This window comes from Anser brachyrhynchus (genome assembly GCF_964034855.1).
Source record: "Anser brachyrhynchus genome assembly, chromosome: 6".
Classification (NCBI taxonomy): Eukaryota; Metazoa; Chordata; class Aves; order Anseriformes; family Anatidae; genus Anser; species Anser brachyrhynchus.
In genome coordinates this window covers 41,425,277-41,443,607 of record NC_137700.1, presented here as the reverse complement: position 1 = coordinate 41,443,607, position 18,331 = coordinate 41,425,277, and the positions used below count along the sequence as shown (strand labels likewise).

The following is an 18,331-nucleotide window of genomic DNA, read 5'->3' as shown; positions in this document are numbered from 1 at the left end:
AAAAGAAAAAAAAGAAAGAAATGTACAGTCCCATGGGCTTGGAGAAAATTCACGTTTTGAATACATGAATTCTTGTTGGTTAGCACGAGTCTGTGGGGCCTGTAGCTGAAAGGCTCCCAGGACGTGGTGGGGAGGCTGCTCTTCCTGAATTTTCTTGTTTCACGGCCCTAAACACACTGAAAAACACCCTCCCCTCAGCACCGTATCGCTTCATGCTCCGTGAGCGCGTCGGCCTGCTGTCGTAGCAGAGGTTGGCACGGGTTTTGTTTTGGAAAAAAAGCTCTTTGAAACCTTCGTGCGGGGAGATGGCTCGAGATCTGCAGCCACCAGCGGGGCCTGGGGGGGTCACCCAAGGCGACAGGCGCTCCTCAAGGCCATTAGAGGCCCTCATCGCAGGTTGGAAGCACGCAGGCTATTTTCAGCCCCCCGTGGCTGACTCCCAGACAGAGGCCCTGGCGCCGCTCGGGCATGCGGGCCGTCCCGCCGAGGCCATGCTGCAGGACGCAGCTCGCGACTTGGGGCTCTCCTCAAGCAGACCCTGAGAGGACAGCCCCGCTCTGGCAGGCTGCTCTGCCCTCAGCAGACCGAAAACACTCGTCTGGGGTGGTTTGAGGCCGGCCAGGGTTTCTGCAAGCACCCCTTCCCCGGGCAACCTTGGCAGGGCGTGCGGGAGCACAGGGTGAGCCTCGGGCTTGCCAGCGAGGTAATTTTGCCGCCTCGCCAGACGTGGGCACCACTCAGGCTGCCCTCGCTGCCCCTCGCGCCCTCGCCGTGCTGACAAGTCCCCGGGACGCCGCGGCTGCCTCCGGGAAGGCAAAACTCAGCAGAGGCCCACGAGCAAAACCAGGCTGCGTGGCGGCCTGGGGCTGGTCCTGGACTCAGAGCTTTGTTGTTTTTAGGATGTTTTACTGCCCCAAATGGGGCAGCAGCTCAGAGGAGCAGCTGCAGGGACCTGCAGCCACCGCTGCCCTTCTCGGGGGCTCGGCTGGGTGACCCCCACCAGCGGGATGGGCTGCGAGCGGCAGCAGGGCCTGGAGGCCCCCTCACACGCTTGGAAAGCTCCTTGGGGGGCTTTTGAAATGAAAGCATGCTGTATTTATTTATTTTTATTTTGTTTATGGAGGTGAGCATTGCTGTATGCAGTGAAAAAAGATCTTTAAAAAATCACCTTCTGGCAAACGCCGTGCTCACCCACCAGGAAGAGCTGCGAACAAGTCTCTCAGGAAGTCGGGGCCTGCTCCGCTTCCACATCGTGTGGTCAGCAGTCCTGCAGGAGGCGTTTTATTGAAAGGGCTCCATTTCTTTTAAATGTCTGGGTTCTGGCATTGCAGGAGCGTCCTTGCCATCAGGAACATCCTCTCCGCGGTATCTGACAATCCCACCTTAAGGCTCCTGCCCTAAGAAACACCGCACACATGGATGCGGTGTTAAAGAGCTGGCCTGGGTGGCTCACAGCCCAGGAGCAGGGCTGAGAGGTTAAAAAAAGAAAATCTGCCTTTTCTTGCACACCAGGTGGGTTTCTGCACTGCGAGACCCAGCCAACAGCTCCTCTCCTTCACCTGAGACAAAAGCAGGAAAGAGAAATCTCTGTATGCACCCCGGCAGCACGTCCTTGAGGAGCGGGGTGCTGACGGACAAAGGTGGCTCTGGGGACAGCTGGGGGACCTCGGTCCTCACACAACTGCATCTGCGTCCTGCAAAAATATCAGGCACCCTTCAGTTCTCTACAAAATCACGCCAGAAAGAAATTAGTAATAATCACAAGCAGCTTAGGATCAGGTTCACATCAGGCTACGTGGGGCTAGAAGAGACTGCACACAAATGAGAGTTTTCAGAAGGAAAAAAAAAAAAAAAGGAAAGCCATTGCTGCTGCCACTGAAACCTCAGGGTTTCCATCAAACACCAGACCTTTCAATTTTCAGTTTTGCTCACCAGCAGCCTCCTGAGCTCCTCCGCGGTGGATAAGGCCACATCTTTACATCCCTGAAGGCTCAGCTGCCGCACCGGCAGCCGCTTTAAGGAAGCGCATTTATGTCCGAAAAGGCAGAGTGTCCGCTGTTAAAGCTGCCTGCCAGAGGGGCACCCGACAGCAGCAAAAAGCGTCACTCCGCAGGCAGGAGGCCTCTCCGAATGACACACGACATGGTCCTTTCCATCTGGAGGTCTGGCTGGGTTTTGTTACCTGAAGCTCACGTACTTAAATTTAAAATCAAATTACAAAAGTATTTTAAATGAAAAGGGGATGGAGATTCTTTTTTTTTTTTTTTTATGGGTAATTCAAAAATACAGGTTGCAAAACTCTGAGATTTGCTCCTTTCTAAAAGGGGATCAAGGTACCTGCAAGTCCTTAAAAAGAAAAAAAAAAAAGGACTTTCTCAAACAAGCAAGGAATAAAGCTTAAAAGAAAATAAAAATAAACAGATAGGCTTTAAACTGGCATTAATAAAGCTTAAGAAAGGATTATGTTAAGCTTGAAAAACACACGTGGTTTGATTTGGCAGCTCGTTTGGGTTTTCCTTCGAACTGCACCGAGGCTGTACCGGACCCAGTTGTGATCTGAGCAGCCAACCCACGTGGCAGCTGTCCGGGGTGCAGGACCGGGGGCTGCAGCATAACTGCAGAATAACCTGCAAGTCAGTCCTCTTATTCTTACTGCCCCCATCCCGTTACATTTCGTGTTAGGACTGAAACCGAAAGCCCCAAATTTATTAGATGCGTTATAATAGGGAGTAAGGGCCAGTCTGATTCGAGACCCCATAAAGAAGGACAGACCTTAAGCTCCTCAAAGAAAGGACTGGTCGAACAAAACAAGGGTGAAGGGACAATACAGAAAGTCTCTCGCGCAGAGAGGGCAGTGGTGGAGGACGAGCTCTGCTCCTCCCTACAGACAGTTACCGAGTGATTTTTCGATGCAACGGTCACTGAATCCCTGCTAAAGTGCACTGAGCAGGAGAACCTGCACGCTTACCAAGCCTTCCAGCACCGAGGCGTGGGGCATTTCTGGAGATGGGGTCAACAGGCAGAGCTTCAATTTGGATACAAGAGCTTAAATTCAGGATTTTAGTCCAAAATCATCAGCTCAGAAGGATGCGAGCAAACGTTTCCTGCTAGCAACCTGTGCAAGAGCTGTTAAAGACAGGAACAGCAGCGCTGGGCTTCACGCGTTGGTCAGCGTGCCCAATTTATCTCCCAGGAAAAGGCACAGTTGTTGGTCCTGATGGGTTACAGCCCCCTTAGTGCACCAAAGCCAACAGCTCCTCTGGGTGTGGAATGGGAAAGTGGAATTTAATTACAACAAGTGCCCAGGAAGAGCCACAAAGCCCAGCGGGATGCACGGGAGCACCGGAGCAGGCAGGGACCAGCTCCCGTCGCCTTGGTGAGGCTGAGAAAAAAGGTGAAAATTAAAAAATAAAATTATAAAAAATCACAGACTCTTCAGAACTAGAGGACAAAAGCCATTGCCTAGCGGTGAGGGAAGGAAGCAGTGTGGTTAGCAATGCCACATGGCAGAGAGCTGAGAGCCCAGGGATGCAGCAGCCCCTGTGCCCCTGCTGAGCACCACGGCGCGGGAGTCGGCCACAAGCCTGCTGCTAAAATAATGCCCTTAATCCCAGCCGAGCGCCCGGATTAGCTGTTTATGAGGATGAGTGGCACCTCCCTCGCTCCGGTCATTGGGTCATCGTGCTTCTCGGGCAGGATTAGGAGCAGGAGGGCCGTGAGGGTGCAGGAGGTGGGCCCATCACCCTGCCACCGGTTGTCACCACCCCAAGGGACCCAGGCTGCTGCTGCGTGGACGCAGGCCAAGGAAGAGTTTCAGAAACCTCTGGCTGCGGGGCGTGGAGCTGCGTTGCTCTCAAAGCAGCGGCTTCCCACCGGTCAGGTTATCTCCTGATTTGCTCTGTGGGGATTTAGCACGTCACGCCTGGAGGTTAGAGACGGGAGCTGAGATGAGAAGAGCCAGAGGTCTTCCCGGCTGACGCGGTGCCAAGGACGGGCGCTTTCCAGGTTCTCTCTAAATAATCTCACTTGCGTGTGGAGGAGATAATTCCCATTTTGCAGCTGTGATACTACAGTTGTGCGATTGTCTTCTGCTTCTAATCTGAATTAAAGTAACTTTTCCATGTTATCTCGCTTGTTATCATGTTAGCATGCAGCTCTCCTGCCTCGGGCATGCGTCCAAGCCTTCCGAGTGCCCATAAATTGCCCTGAGACACCAAACATGCTCCAAGTCAGCAAAGAATTAACCTTTCTGCACACCGAAGCCTTCCCAGGAGCGGCAGCTAGCAGACGGGTGCTGCAGACCCGCGCGGTCTCAGACAAACCGATGGGGCAGGGGTTTATTACCTCCCGGACTCCGGTCCGAAATAAAAGCTTGCGAGGAGCGGGTGGGTGGTTTACTGCCGGGTGCAGCGTGGGGGCCGCGGTCCCGCTCAGCAGGCGGTCAGGGCTGGCTGCCCACCTTATCCCCACTGCTCTGAGGTCTCACCAAGAGCCTGCCATCTCCCACACCATTCCTGCGGTGGTCTTCGGTCTACGAAGGGAATTGTGAGGCGCTTCCCGGCTTTGGGCATAACTAAGGTAAAATTATTCCCAGATTTATGGGAAAGTGTGGTGCCTTAGTGGAAAAAAAAAAACAAAAACAAAAAACCCTCAGCTATTTCATCTGAAACCAACTGTACAAGAGCGAGGGCAGTGAAAGGCCTTGCATATTTGCCAAAATTTGCCGAATTTGCCAAAACAACCGATTTTCACCTGCTGTAGCCACCCCCGGACTAGGACTGCCCCCACGGTGCCTGAAGCTGGCACCATTCCCCCGGGACAAAGAGCACCTCTGGGCTCCCAGAAGCAGGAACAACGCAAGCCGCCCCCAACGAGGGATCCCCAGGGATTCTTGCTCACAGCAAGGCAACCTTTTTCTTTTTTCTTCAGATTAGCAACTGCCGATCAGAAGCTACTAAGGGATTAGTTATTTACGGATAAGCAAGAGAGGAGTAAGAAAACAAGTAAGCAACCTGAGGAAACCCCCTCAGCCTTCGCTAGGGGAGGTGTGAAGCGTGATGCGGGTGAGAACTCCTCAGGTGCTGTTCGAGGTGACAAAATCAACTTGAGGCAAGGCTGCGTGAGGGTCACAGCCTGTTCGAGCTGTGGGCTGGGACCGATGCCCAAGCGCTTCGCAATTCACTAACAGAACTCTGTAACTAAGCTTCTGTTTTCTTCCCGAATCAATCCTGCACGCTTTCCTAGCTTATAAGGGCATATGTACACACACATACACCCACACACACGCATCATTTGGAAAGGCAAGGCTAAGTGCACGTGATATAGAAACGTGTGAGCGCAACAGTAATTGCACACCCTAAGAGAAAGCCAGGGGAGGATTCCCCTCGAAGGAGCCGGAGAGCGAGGCTGCCACCGCCCTACAGCCCGTTCAGCATACCCTGTACCTGCGTGGCACCACCTGTTACCTTCGGTACAATGTTAAGCATCTTTTCAGTAAACAGGAAAAGCGATCAGGTTTGCTCATTCACCCAGTTTTGCTACTACCTGAAGCAGTGACAGCTTCCCATTAAATTTTAACTCGGGACACGTCAGAGGCAGCAAAACATCCCCGGTGAACGAGCACCTCTGCGATGCAGTCAGGAGACACTAGACAGGAACAGCTCAGAACCCGCAGAGTCACAAATGTGCCAAAACTGAGGATGCTCACACTTCTTTCTGTCAACATGTATGACTCTATAAGCAAATAAGAGGCGCTGGAGACTTCCAAACTTTAATACCAGCTAATTTCAGAAATACCTGGTGATGCTTTTATTAAAAGCATATGCAATCACCCTAGCTTATTGAGGGTTTCCATATTGTAGGTTCCTGTTCTTCTAGCTACAAACAATCAGGAAAAAAATTAGAGATAAATTTGGAAATAAAAGAAAAGGTGATTTGAGGTTTCTCACAACAACAGAACAGAAGACACTTCTTTGTGCCAAATAAACTACAGGACTTTGAAATATGAAGCAGAGCCAGCAGCTTACAGTAGCTTTGCTTGGATGCTGTTAGCGAATGGACATCGCTACACATCTTTCTGTAGTTCTCCTTGGTGATTAAAGCTACTCCCTATCGCCTTCTGATGGATCACAGCCCAACACCATTATTTTTAAACAGCACTGTAATAAAAACTGCAGTCGGTTCACGTGTATTTTTACCAGAATATTAGCTGAATTAAAAAAAAAAATAAAAAATCTCCCTTTGTTCTTAGAAGCAGTTACAGTAAACTAAATACCTGCAGATACGTGCTAGCCTGAGACCCAGCACGATTTCCCACTCATTTCACCTCCAAACACCTACGTGTTATACGTAAGAGCATGCAGAACAGACTTTTTTTGTTATTAAGAGATTCCAAAACCCAATCTTCGTACCAACGTAATCCCATGAATGTGACAGCACAACCTCTTCTCCCTTCAGTCAAACCCCTCTCTGCAAACAGACGACCAAGATTGAACAACTCATCCATTTCAAGCTGTTTTTCTGTATTCCGGTGAATTATTTCATTGACATAGAGCCTGACAAATATTAAAATATAAATTACAGGATTAAATAAGATTTTATTGTCACATTTAACTGCTTTGTCAGAGATGTACATTTTGCAGGTTTCTGTGCAGAATAAAAATAAAACTGTAGTTGCCATCTTGTCAATTCTGATTTTGACACACACACACGTCTAGAACACCTGGACTACACACAGGTGCTTGCAGATAGCCAGCGATAAAACCAGAACAAGTTCTCCGTTAAATGGATTGCAACACTCGAAGACAAAATGCAACAGTTTAAGGCTAACGAGAATAATGTAAAATAGTTAAAGTAGACCACGAGATGTTTAAAGGTGGAAACACTCGATGGAAGAGAGGCAATTTTACCACCTCCTTTTCCCAAAGCCATTTTGCTTAATTTAGTACAGGTAAAGAGAGGCTAATGAACAGACCTTTGCCTACGTATACAATGCAGACTGAAATTTGAGTCCTTTCCAAATGTGATACATTTAAGCTTTCAAGCAACTGCTTTGTTCTTCTGGGTAGAAACCAAAGAAGTGGTTATTCACACCTAAAAGTGATAAACGCTTAAGATATCCTCATCTTAAACCACGTATTTTCTCATTTACGGATCAGGGATAAAAGTCCAATAATACAAACCTTTTAGTGGCACCATTTCACATATTTTGGGCAATGTTAGTATACAAGCAGTAATTAAATAAAAAAATAAGTGCATCCAAACATGAAATTCTCTAAATATACCACACTTCATGTATCCCAAATGGCAAATTTCGGATGAGAGCTGTAATGCAAATTAAAATAATCATTTACACATTCCATCCAGAGAAAAGAGGTAATAAACCCAGGGGACTCTCCAAACAATCTTCTCCTACCCCGTCCCCTATTTATTACATAAAATAACTCATACAGAAGTGTAAATCCAATATTCAGATGCAAATAAAATGCACGAAGCAGTTTCTGATGCTCGCAATTTGCAGACTCCAAAGTCCAATCACGGCGGAATTTACTACTTCCGTCAGTCATTTACTCCTGCGTGTGCACTTTGCATTCATACTAAACTAACAAACGAGACAATGAACGAGGCTAGTGTGGCAGGAAGTCATTGTAAACCCAGCAAAACCAGAATAATATTTATGACATTCATTTGGATGATTTTAGCGGTCATCCCACCCCCCCCAACACCCTTTACAGAAAAAAAGGCAACCGTCATTTTAAGTGATACACACATTCTGCTAGTAGAAAAGTTGAAACAAACCCCTCCTCCGTTAAAAGAGCATGCCGATAGAAGGTCGACCACATCTGTTTCAATCAGGCTCCTCAGAATTAGCAACATTTCTTTGCTCGCAAAGGCCAATTTGGCTTACCAGAGAAAGCTATTTTGAAGGCGGCTGATATATTTTTCCCTTTCAAAAATTAAAATTCAAGGCATGATAGTGCAAGAGGTAAGTTTTGATCTGAGAACATTATCTGTAGACTAACTGTGCTTAGTTACTACAACCCAATTTATTGTCTTAAAGAAAATACGGCAACGAAAGCTACAAGATTTCTATAAATTTCATTTTGCCTAAATTTACCGGTACATCCATGAACCTCATCAGTATTAGTACAACTTGATTATCCTAATGATTTCGTTATAAAACTTGCAAAATGTATCACAAGGTGAATAAACCCTCTAGTGCAAGTCTTCTACATCGTGCGCACAGTAATCCTGTGTAGTTCATTTCCTCCAGGTTAAATCCCCAAAATCTCTCTGTAACAATTATGAAAAAAAAGAACAGTGTCATGTTGATTATTTTTCCCCCCTATCAAATCTGAGAAGTTTGAGTGTTCCTGGAATCACCGTCGGGGTGTGCTGAAGGTCGGGAATCCCTCGTCTGTGAGTATTCGCTGTCAGACGACTCCGTGGGTTCGAGCAAGTTTTCGTAATCACTGTCTTCTGACTCGTCAACATTGTCAGCAACCGCTCTTTGGGAAGATGGCATGGATGCTCCATTACCAGAATATTTCAATCCTGCGTTTGTCGAAACGTAACTGGAAGAACCTACTGCTTGAGGCCGGGGCATGAAAGCATTGCTTTCTAGGAGACCGTGACCGACAGTACTTTCTTGAGTGGTCGCACTGAAATCGGAATACGGCGGGGGAGGATCGGAGACGTCCGAATCTTCCAGCGTGCAGCCTTCCACAGCGAATCCAGTGTAGGACATTCGCGGAACAAACATGGGTTCCAGGTTATCTGTTGGCATTTGCCTGCTTAAAATTGCTTGCTGCAGTCCTATAAAAGCAAAGAAAATTGGTATACTTAATGCTTCCACAAAGTATGTTGCAAAGTAACCTATGTTTAATCTCATCTCCATATCCCTAGCACAGGGATCCCCAGCCAGGGCTCTGGCACCGGTGTAGCTCTGGCGAGGGTGCTGTTCCCCGCACCTGGAGAAGCTGGATCCAGTCGCTGACATCGGGTCCCTGTGAAGAGCCACACAACAGGCAAACCCACCACGTCCACGTTCTCTGATTTATTTAAGTAATGGCACAGTCAGACAGCTGCTGTCAATAGCCTTGTCCACTGAGGGCAGGGTCTCCTTCCCGCTCACGTTATTTTAACAAAGCAATGCCAAAAGCCGCAGACATGTCCTGCCTGTAAGGATTTCACAGGGCCTCAGTGTTTCACAGTGAACCGGGAGTAACATAAGCAGCACGGGGATTAAAAAAAGCTGAAAAGCTGTTCAAAGAACAATTACAATGGTTAACAGCCACACTGGGAAGGTGAAGGAAGATGGAGCCCCCACAGCTCTGCACTGGAACTGTACCTGCATTGCAACCGAAACGATGGGATTTAATCAGCACATGCTAATTAAAGTTATAGATGGCACTGTGCTAGTAATGGCTGCAAGTGTAACAGCATCAGGACAGGAATTTCAAAACGATCTTAACGCGAGATGGTTTGCAAAGTAATTTTAAGAAGACCTGCGTAGGAATGATGGACTGCACGGACTGCAGAATGAGGAGCAGATGCGTCCTGCAGAACAGAAACCAAGGTTTACCCTTGATTTATTTATGTAAGCTACAAATATCAACGTGCATTACGTGTGCCCAGCTGTTGAGAACCAGGTAAATATTATTTTAGTACCTACTGTAATGGTGAAGACTACAATTGGTACACTGCATCTAATTTTAGACACTGCACGTTGAGAAACATGGAACAAGTAGAGAAACTCCAGCAAAAAAGGGAGTTTTTAGTGGTCTGGATACCAAACCTAAGAGGAAGGACTGAAATAACTTGGATAATTAGAAGAGACTGAGGAAACTGCTTAAGCCTTCAAATATACATAAGAGGGTACCACGGAGAGATAATTAGAAAGCAGTTTAAGTTAGTAGTTAAGTTAATTGTACATTAGACATGAGGAAAAACTTCCTTGCAGTAAGACTTGTTAGGCACTGGGATAGACTTCAGGTCTTGCTTGGTGTTTAACCAGTTATTAGCCTCCAAGTATCTGTCAGAACGGACACCGGAATATTTAAGGCTGCCTTGCCGCCAGGTGACAGACAAAATGCTATCTGTTCTACTCACCATCCACCGCGCTTCTAGAAAAAAGCAAAAATCAAAGCTGAATAGTTCCCTCAGTCAGGCCACCGAGATCTCTCTTGACTAACTAGAAGGGCATACTCCCCTCAAGTGTACAACAAACTACCCCCTAGAACACTGACAAACTAATTCTGGTGATCTGTCAAAGTCTCAACTGAGTTTAATGCTCCAGCGTTAGAGACAAAACCCATTAACCAAAAAAAAATAACAACGAGCTTTCACACAACACTACCACAGGAATTTGAATCAAATATTCCCCCTTCCTCCAGCTCTGAGACTGATTAATTGGAACAACTCACTCACTAAAAACAAGGAAATTCACCCAATATTGAGAAAGCGAGAGAACAGAAGGCTGGCTTCGCTATTTAGCGACTTGCATCTAAAAATATTAGAGATCCAAGCTGCGTGTTTTCTTGTTTCAGCCCTCTCACACGATATTCTGCTCTGGCACACGTTTCCAGTCCAGCATTTCCCATCTCACTGGTAGTACCCAGGGGCTAGCACTGACTGCTCTTCCTCCTCCACCACCGTCTCCTGCCATATGGGCTGGGAGCAGCTCCAGCCGCACCGAATACCCGTCTCTGCTTCTTGCTAGCTCGCGTAGTAGCAGTGCTCTGCTCGCTTCATCTACAGCCAGGCAGGAAGCAAGAGTGACTCAGGACTCCTGCTGCTTACACCCTTCCGATGGTCTCCAACCCATGCTCAGCTCCTTACCTTTGAGGTTCGGGGAAGGAAGAAGTCAGAGAAGGGGCGTGACAGATTAAACCTTGATGTAAAATACTAATTTGGTAACTGTACCTCGCTGCCTGGAGGAAAAAAACATCCGATCAGAGCAACAGAGCGCCCTATTGCACGGTTTGGGTTATTAACCAGTGAAGTGATCTGTCAGCCTCAGCCACAGCTTTACTTAACGGGATACACAACCAGTAAAAAACACGTTGTAGGTAAAAATACAAGATTTCATTTTCTTATCATTTCAAAACATGGAAAGACAGAGGCAGGGTTTGCTAAAATACATAATTTACTTACGAATTTATTTTTAAATATTATTTCCCATTTGCCTATTTTCTACCCCCTGCTTTCAGTCTTCCCTTACACTCACAAATTAAATTAGATTGGCAATGTCTCCTTGGAAATGTCAGGGCTGTTCACAAAACCTATTTACTGCTAACCAAAAGTGTCCTGAAGCCATAGGCAATTTGTAGGGAGGAGGGACAGCGTGGCCGCCAGCCCACTACACTCACTCAACAGGCCTGACTGATTCAGAAAATTATGGAGCAGCAAAAAAAATGTTGAACATCCACCTATTACTGGCTTTCTTTACCAGTCCTAAATGCATACTATGAAAACTTTTACAATTAATACAGAGCCAACTCTAATAAAATTATGGATTTTAATGGGATTTATTTGCATCACGCAAATTTAAAACCCAACTCAGTACAAAACTTGCTATATAGGTGTTCAAAACAAAGCAGAAGAATAATTTCTGTGGAGTCTCACTGGAAAGAAAAGAGCATCATGCCTGTGTTGCCTTGAATGAATCAAAGAATTTATTTGAAAGATAAATTCACAAAAACATTGACAGGTACGGGTCTGTAAACACAGTGCCCTGTTTCTATGCAATACTTCAAAAGGAATCTCTCCAGAGGTCAGGTTTGTTTTTTTCCATTCCTGGCTTAACTCCGCTTTTCCTTTCCTACAACGAATCTTTTCCTGTGTTACTTCCAGAATTAATTTCCTGTTCTTCCTCCACAGTTCCATCTCTCGCCTTTTTTCCCCGTTTGCTAACACTGGATGACTCCTAAAAAAAATATTTGCAGGGTACACACTTTCAAAGTTCAGGTAACATTCAACATCCGTCCCTCATACAACCTTCCCAGTGGTTTTTGTTTTGCTATGAGCTATCAGGAGTGCAACTCAAAACAATTCCACAAAGTGTTCTGTCTTTACAGTATCTTGTTCTGAAACAACAAAATTAAAAGAAGGTAACTTACTTATTTTTTGTTCCTTTTCATTTTTTCTTTGTGTGATTTGCCTTTTTAACTTGTTTACATCAGCTTGAAAAGATTCAACAACGCGTTCACTTTTTTCTACATCTATGCAAACTGCCTAGGAGAAAAACAGAAGATATACTAAGATTTTCCAAAAACATAGATGCAAAAACACTTCCACAACAACATTAATAAGCTATCGATGGACAAATAGCCATTAAAAGCACAAAACTTAGAGCAGTAATCAACTACTTCAGAGCATAAAATTCAACTTGAAGCATTTTCTTTACTGGCTGTTGTCAATTTACAGCTGCTGCATGGTAGGAAAAGCATCTCCAAATAATTCATCGTTACCGTAAGGCATTACATAATAAGACCCAAAGATAGCTACAATTATTTGTTTATTTAATTTTATTTTCAGTTTGAACTCAGAAAAGCTCACAGTTGCTGTTAAGTACACTGTTAGCACAATAACGATACTACGGTGGCATGATTGTAAACCACAGCATGAAGGCGCGTGCTTGTCACGCTAGGCCAAATCTGAGTCAGAGTCCGAAACAGTTGATTCAAAAGAAAACTGCCCCAAGTTCTCTCCTGACTGATAACTGAGCAGGGCCCGTGAATTTTCAACAAAATCTCCCTATACTGGTTAAGGAATGAAGATGAAAACTTGGTAAGACGTAAGTTCAGGAACAGTTGTGGACAGTGTGGATTTCTTATTTAATCTAAACATGCTATACTAGATGTTTACATCCTCAGGAAATAAGCACTGGTCATTATCATTAAACACGATCAGCTTTGAAGAACACAACTCTGAAAGCACCGATGAATCTTAAACAGTAAGTCATTAGCAATTTTCTGCTTCTTCCCCAAAAGGTTACTATTAATGATCTCATCTACAGATGGAATCGAAATACTACACTTTCAGTTCTGTATCTAATTTTTAAAGTTCATAGTTTAAAAAAGCCACCACACACAGAACTAACTGGTGAATAATGCAAATATATAGGCTTCTCAGCTCCTTTACCAAAACACTTGTATCTTCCAGCCCTGTAACATTCTGTAACATTCACTTTAAAGATAAAAGTTCCCCAACTGAGAAACTCCTAAATAAATTTTTTAGCTCTGTAACGATGTACAGGAGGAACATTTAATCTGGTAAAACACAACGAAGTCATACTTCTAACAGGTAGGAGGACAACTCCCCGATGATGTCACATTTTCCATTTTTCCAAGATACCGATTCAAACACCAGCAAGAACACAAAAGGCTGTACGTGCTTTTGGCAAGAACGCATTGAAGAGTAATACCATTAGCTAACGCGACAGACATCTGAAAATAAGGCATCTTCGTGTCTCGTGGAGCCAGCAGGAACGCGGTCTGCCTTCTGGACGCCAGTCACCCCCCTTGGCAGGCAGGTTAAGGGGGGGCAACTTCCACGGAGAAGCAGCGGTCTCCCTGTACGAGCAGGGCGAGGGGCTGAGACCACTGCTTTGTTCCCTGCTCTGGGTGCCAAGCAGCGAGGCTAAGCTGGAGCACAGGCACAAACCACCGCAGGGCAGACGTGGAGGGAAAGCCTGGAAATCAACTGTGACTACATCCCAGTCGGCAGACGGGCGCGCTCCCGAGGCAGCACAGCTACGCCGCTCTTTGCGCAGACAAGCTGCGAACTGACAAGCTGACATTTAGTAGATTTGACACGCGAGGCCCCCTCGGATGCGTTGCCACGTTTGGAGCAGGATTCACTCCTGCTCTTCGCAAAGCATTCGCACGCTTTAACTACCAGATGGAGCTCTCCGTGCTGCATGCGACACACCGAGAGATGGGAATCGTTCTGAAGCTCACACAGGCCTTGCAGCCTGTGCAAATCCCCACAGCCTTCGAGAAAGCTTTTCTTCAAGGCATGCTCTTAAGAACTGCTAACATCTCCCGGAAATCACCGAGCATTAAATCACTGACTTGCAAAAGGGAAAGAATCGATTATATCCCCACCAACCACTTTTACTGCAGCCACTGCAAACGCACGTACTGAATAGAAACTGCCACGTTCCACTATTGAAGGCAAACATTTCTGCACAGTTCATGAGAAATGGCTTATGAGCACTACGAAATTCCATCTCCTGCACTCCTGGTTTAATCAAAAGACAAACAAACGAAGCCACACGCACCGACCAATATTAAGTAAAGGAAGTTACCTGTACTTTTTCCTGAAGTGCATTGTAAACCTGATATATAGCCCTGATGTCCTTCATCACTCCATCTTTGTCAAAAAAGTCAGTACTACCAAAAAAAAGCAGAAACCGTTAGTTAGAGAAGACAACACAAGTTTCTACCTCATACTGTCCGTGAGTTGCTGGGAAGCAGTCAATTGCTGTATTTCTAAAAGGTATTTTGTTTTATCTTGCCAAAAAACTACTGTACTCTCAAGAACCAAAATCTGGACAGCAGAATATTTGACACCAAGGATCCTCCTGGAACAATGAAGTCCCATCTGAATGGGATTAAACTTAAGCAGAACTCTCTAAGCTTGTATAATTTCATTGTCAGTCATAAGAGCTACTTTGCATTTACAGCATTTAATTACAGTGATCACCATCAAAAAAACAACACAGATACTCCAAATCAGTGTTTCAGTTTTAAAGCAGGCTTGCACAGAGAATTCATTGAAAAAAAAAAATCAAGTTACAGTCCTCCAGCCAGAAGGCCTGCAGCACCGACTGCCCGTACAGACTCTGCTTTTCTGAGCCGTGCACCGAGTTCCGTTTGTTCTTGTCAAAGATTTGATTCTAAGCAGAAAAAGTGCAGCAGGAACCAACTGTTCATTCTCCTGCAGAACTATTTTTTTCCTGCTTGCAATGCATATTCTTAACAGTCTTTGGAAGGGAGAGAAGGTAGAATTTGACGAAAACTTACCCGTGTTCCTTAATAACTTTGGCATAATTCTGAGAAGTATTTGGCACTGAAGAAACTTTGTATTCCTGTTGACTAGTGTTGCCTAGATTAGGAATAGCAAGTGACACCCTTTGATTATACCTGTAGAGAAAATATAGAAAGAGTTCTTAATTACTTTACAAAGTATTATTTACAATAGTCTTGACACCATTCCATCTCTTTGATGATCACAGCTCTTCTAATTTCCAAGCTTCTGGATTAAGTGTATTACAAAAGCTGAGAAATGTTAGAAGTTGTGTTCAAAATAAACACGCGATAGAGAATTCCCCAGAGATGGATCTACCTTCGTACCTACGGCCATTTTTAATTGTGCCTGCAAACTACCAGAGACAAGACTGGTGAGACAACATTCATATCTCTTACAAGAAACACGGTACTGTCACCCGATTTCCCTTAAAATATATTTGTCTGAATATTTGACGATCAAAAAGAACATTCACTCTCCCCAGGATAAATTTATAAATTGCTTGCGCAGGGGAAAAAGCAAGCTGTCATCACTAACAGCTGCACACCAAGATACCACTTGATAAACAGACAAACTTGTTTAACGGTGCCAACTTCAAAATAGTTTATAGAGATTAGCAGTAAGAAGCAGAAAACAGACAAGGATTGGTTCACATACAGAGGTTGTTTACCTTCGGTTTGGTCTAAAAAGCACGTATTCTAAAGCATGTGTGGAGTTATTTGCAGTGGAAATGAAGCTGAAGAGAAGGAAGACAAGATCAGGCACTCCAAGGATGTGGGTCAGCTGTTTATGAATGATGTGCTCTCTATAGGACATCTGCTGCTGAGTGTTTCTCCTAAATCTGTACCATCCGATAACGTTCTATAAACGAAGTACAGCAGAAACAAAAACAAAAACAACAAAATATTGAGAGATACAGATTTACCTTTTGATAATAAGATTGTCAGACCTATATCATCATATTTATTAGCCAATTCTTGAAATAGCTTTATTACAATAAAATCTGTCTGAATTATTAGGGGTTTAAACCTATTAAATAGTCCAGAAGTGACACATCCTGCTACACACAGCTACTAATTGCTCAGCCTTACCGTGCTACAAACACTTGTGCCCTCAGTAGTATTTAGGATCCTACTTTCATTACAGGTTCTCCTTCAGTTGTTTAGTTTTAGCAACAAACCTTGGAGCATCTTCAAAATATTAGACCTGAGCAGTTTTCAAACACAGCAGGTTTTTTTCCCCCGAGTATTTCAGCTGCCTGTTCTCTTGTATTGATTTGTAAGACACATTTCCAGTGCTATGCCAACATATTTGCCAATATTTGTCTGTTCATGAGACGTATGGGACTAATCTGCTGTGTACAGCGATAGAATTGTGTATTTAATTGAGATAGATGCATATGCACAGCAGATAAGACATTCTAATTCAATTATTATTTTGAACAAAACATGTATTAAAACCCTTAATTTAAATGTTTAGTTTACATTAAATAAAGACAATAATGACAAAGGACTCATCGCTAACAAGCTGTTTTAGGAAGACTCCCAGAAAGAGGCACTATCACGTAACGATGCATTAAGATTGTGTATGTTTGTTGGAAAAGAGCAGATTCTACACATTAAACAATATGACACCCATATTAAACAACCAAAAAACAGTAAGAAGCATTGGTTTTAACTTCTTATAGTTAAGTCTGTACAATTTAATAATCTGAATGTAATAAAATGTGCTTATTTCGCTAACAAAATGGAACACAAGACCATCATGGTCCTGGACAGCACTATTTCCTGTTGTTTTTTGGCACTATGACAATTAAATCTATAATGCTTTAATCCCAGAACATTTGGGAGTTTTCTTTTCTTTTTTTTTTTCTTCCCAGTTTTGCCTGCTTTCTCACCACAGGTAACAGCTCTTGCCGGAGTCTTCCTGCAAGGTAGATCCTAACAAAAAATTCGGCTGAAAACCAGTGCGAGACAGACATTTTTAAATTACTATTTGTGCCTCGTCTCTGGAAGGAGAATTTAATATGCTCTGCAACGTTCTGTAGTTGAGTTACAGAATTCAGGATCTGAGACTGGAATCTTACTCCCTCACCAGCATAAAGATATACGCCTGTACATATAGATTCATGCACACAAAGTACATAGGTACTAAGCATAAATACAAAAGTATACACAGGAGAGTTAATTCTGAGAGCATTTGGTAGAAGAGAGAGATAAGAAAAACCATTGCAATGATTAGCGTTGCACAAATTTAGGACTTGCTTCCCCGAAGTTCCCTCCTCAGCAATATCACTGTCTAAGCAGAAGTCCACGATTCAGGCTGGTAAGGTAACCAGAGAATAAAGACTGCAAAGTCGGTGATGCTAAATTCACTCTTACTCAGACCACGGTTGTGGAAGTTACACCTGAGTCACCTGTAGAGGACAGAAATCCCCAACGCCTGACACATCGATGCAGTTCCACAACCAGCTGGAATGACATTGCTTTGCTGCTGCTTTGTAAAAGGAAAAAGAGGAAAAAAAAAAGCATCATATTCACCATCCCTACCTTGTAGTAAGCAGACCTCGTGAGCAAAATTCACGAACTAGCAGGCGGCTTTCTGCTAGCTCTAGCAAGAAGGTGACCGGTGGATTCATTCCACCGTAAGGAACCACACCTTCGGCTCTGCTCTTCAAGGCGATAAGCCTGTGACAACTTCTGACGTGATCATTTGATAATTTTAACGACAGTGCACTGCAAGTGTGAAACTGGATGAGCCGCTGAAAGAGGTTTGATTCTCTTGAGAGAGAATTGGTGAAATTGAATCCACTTCACAGTAGCTGTGCTAACAACGCACGCACAATAATAAAGCTACGACAACATCCGACGTATAACTACCTTCTGACAGTATTCCCAGTTTAAAGCTGGCAGTGCAGTAATTGCCATTCCAAGCCTTTATCGTCACAACATTTTTTAGCCTTTTGAAATGAACTTTTCGCAACGGATTTTCAGATCAGCTCCATTTTTGTTGGTTTCAGCAGCAGTATACACAATCTTTATGCTACACATTTAGCTCAGAGATTAGACAGAGGACTAATACCGACCCTTCATTTTTGGATACCTGAACTTAAATGCTTTGTATTTCTTCAGGGAATTTAGACATTGCGCCCAGTTTAACGTAAGTACCACAAATCCACAAACATGTGTAGAGGATAAGCGTTGGATCAGAACATCAGATTTGTAAAAGGAAGTATTTCTTCTAGTTAGCTACCTGTTTTTTTCTCAAAACCACTCTTTCTAATTATAGGTTCTTATGA

The 18,331-nt window shown here is 44.4% G+C and overlaps 1 protein-coding gene across 1 annotated transcript in view; it reads right to left on the bottom strand.

The window, feature by feature from the left end:
* Positions 1 to 6,576: 6,576 nt before the first annotated feature.
* The window catches only part of ABRAXAS2 (abraxas 2, BRISC complex subunit), a 17,821-nt gene continuing 6,066 nt past the window's right edge, over positions 6,577 to 18,331 (bottom strand). Inside the window, exons 4-9 of the mRNA XM_080596720.1 lie at positions 16,931 to 16,973; positions 15,704 to 15,894; positions 15,030 to 15,149; positions 14,312 to 14,396; positions 12,120 to 12,234; positions 6,577 to 8,814 (exon numbers count right to left, since the gene is read on the bottom strand). Coding sequence (XP_080452846.1) covers positions 8,348 to 8,814; positions 12,120 to 12,234; positions 14,312 to 14,396; positions 15,030 to 15,149; positions 15,704 to 15,894; positions 16,931 to 16,973 — 1,021 coding nt within the window. The 3' untranslated portion in view covers positions 6,577 to 8,347. The remainder of the gene's footprint in view (positions 8,815 to 12,119; positions 12,235 to 14,311; positions 14,397 to 15,029; positions 15,150 to 15,703; positions 15,895 to 16,930; positions 16,974 to 18,331) is intronic.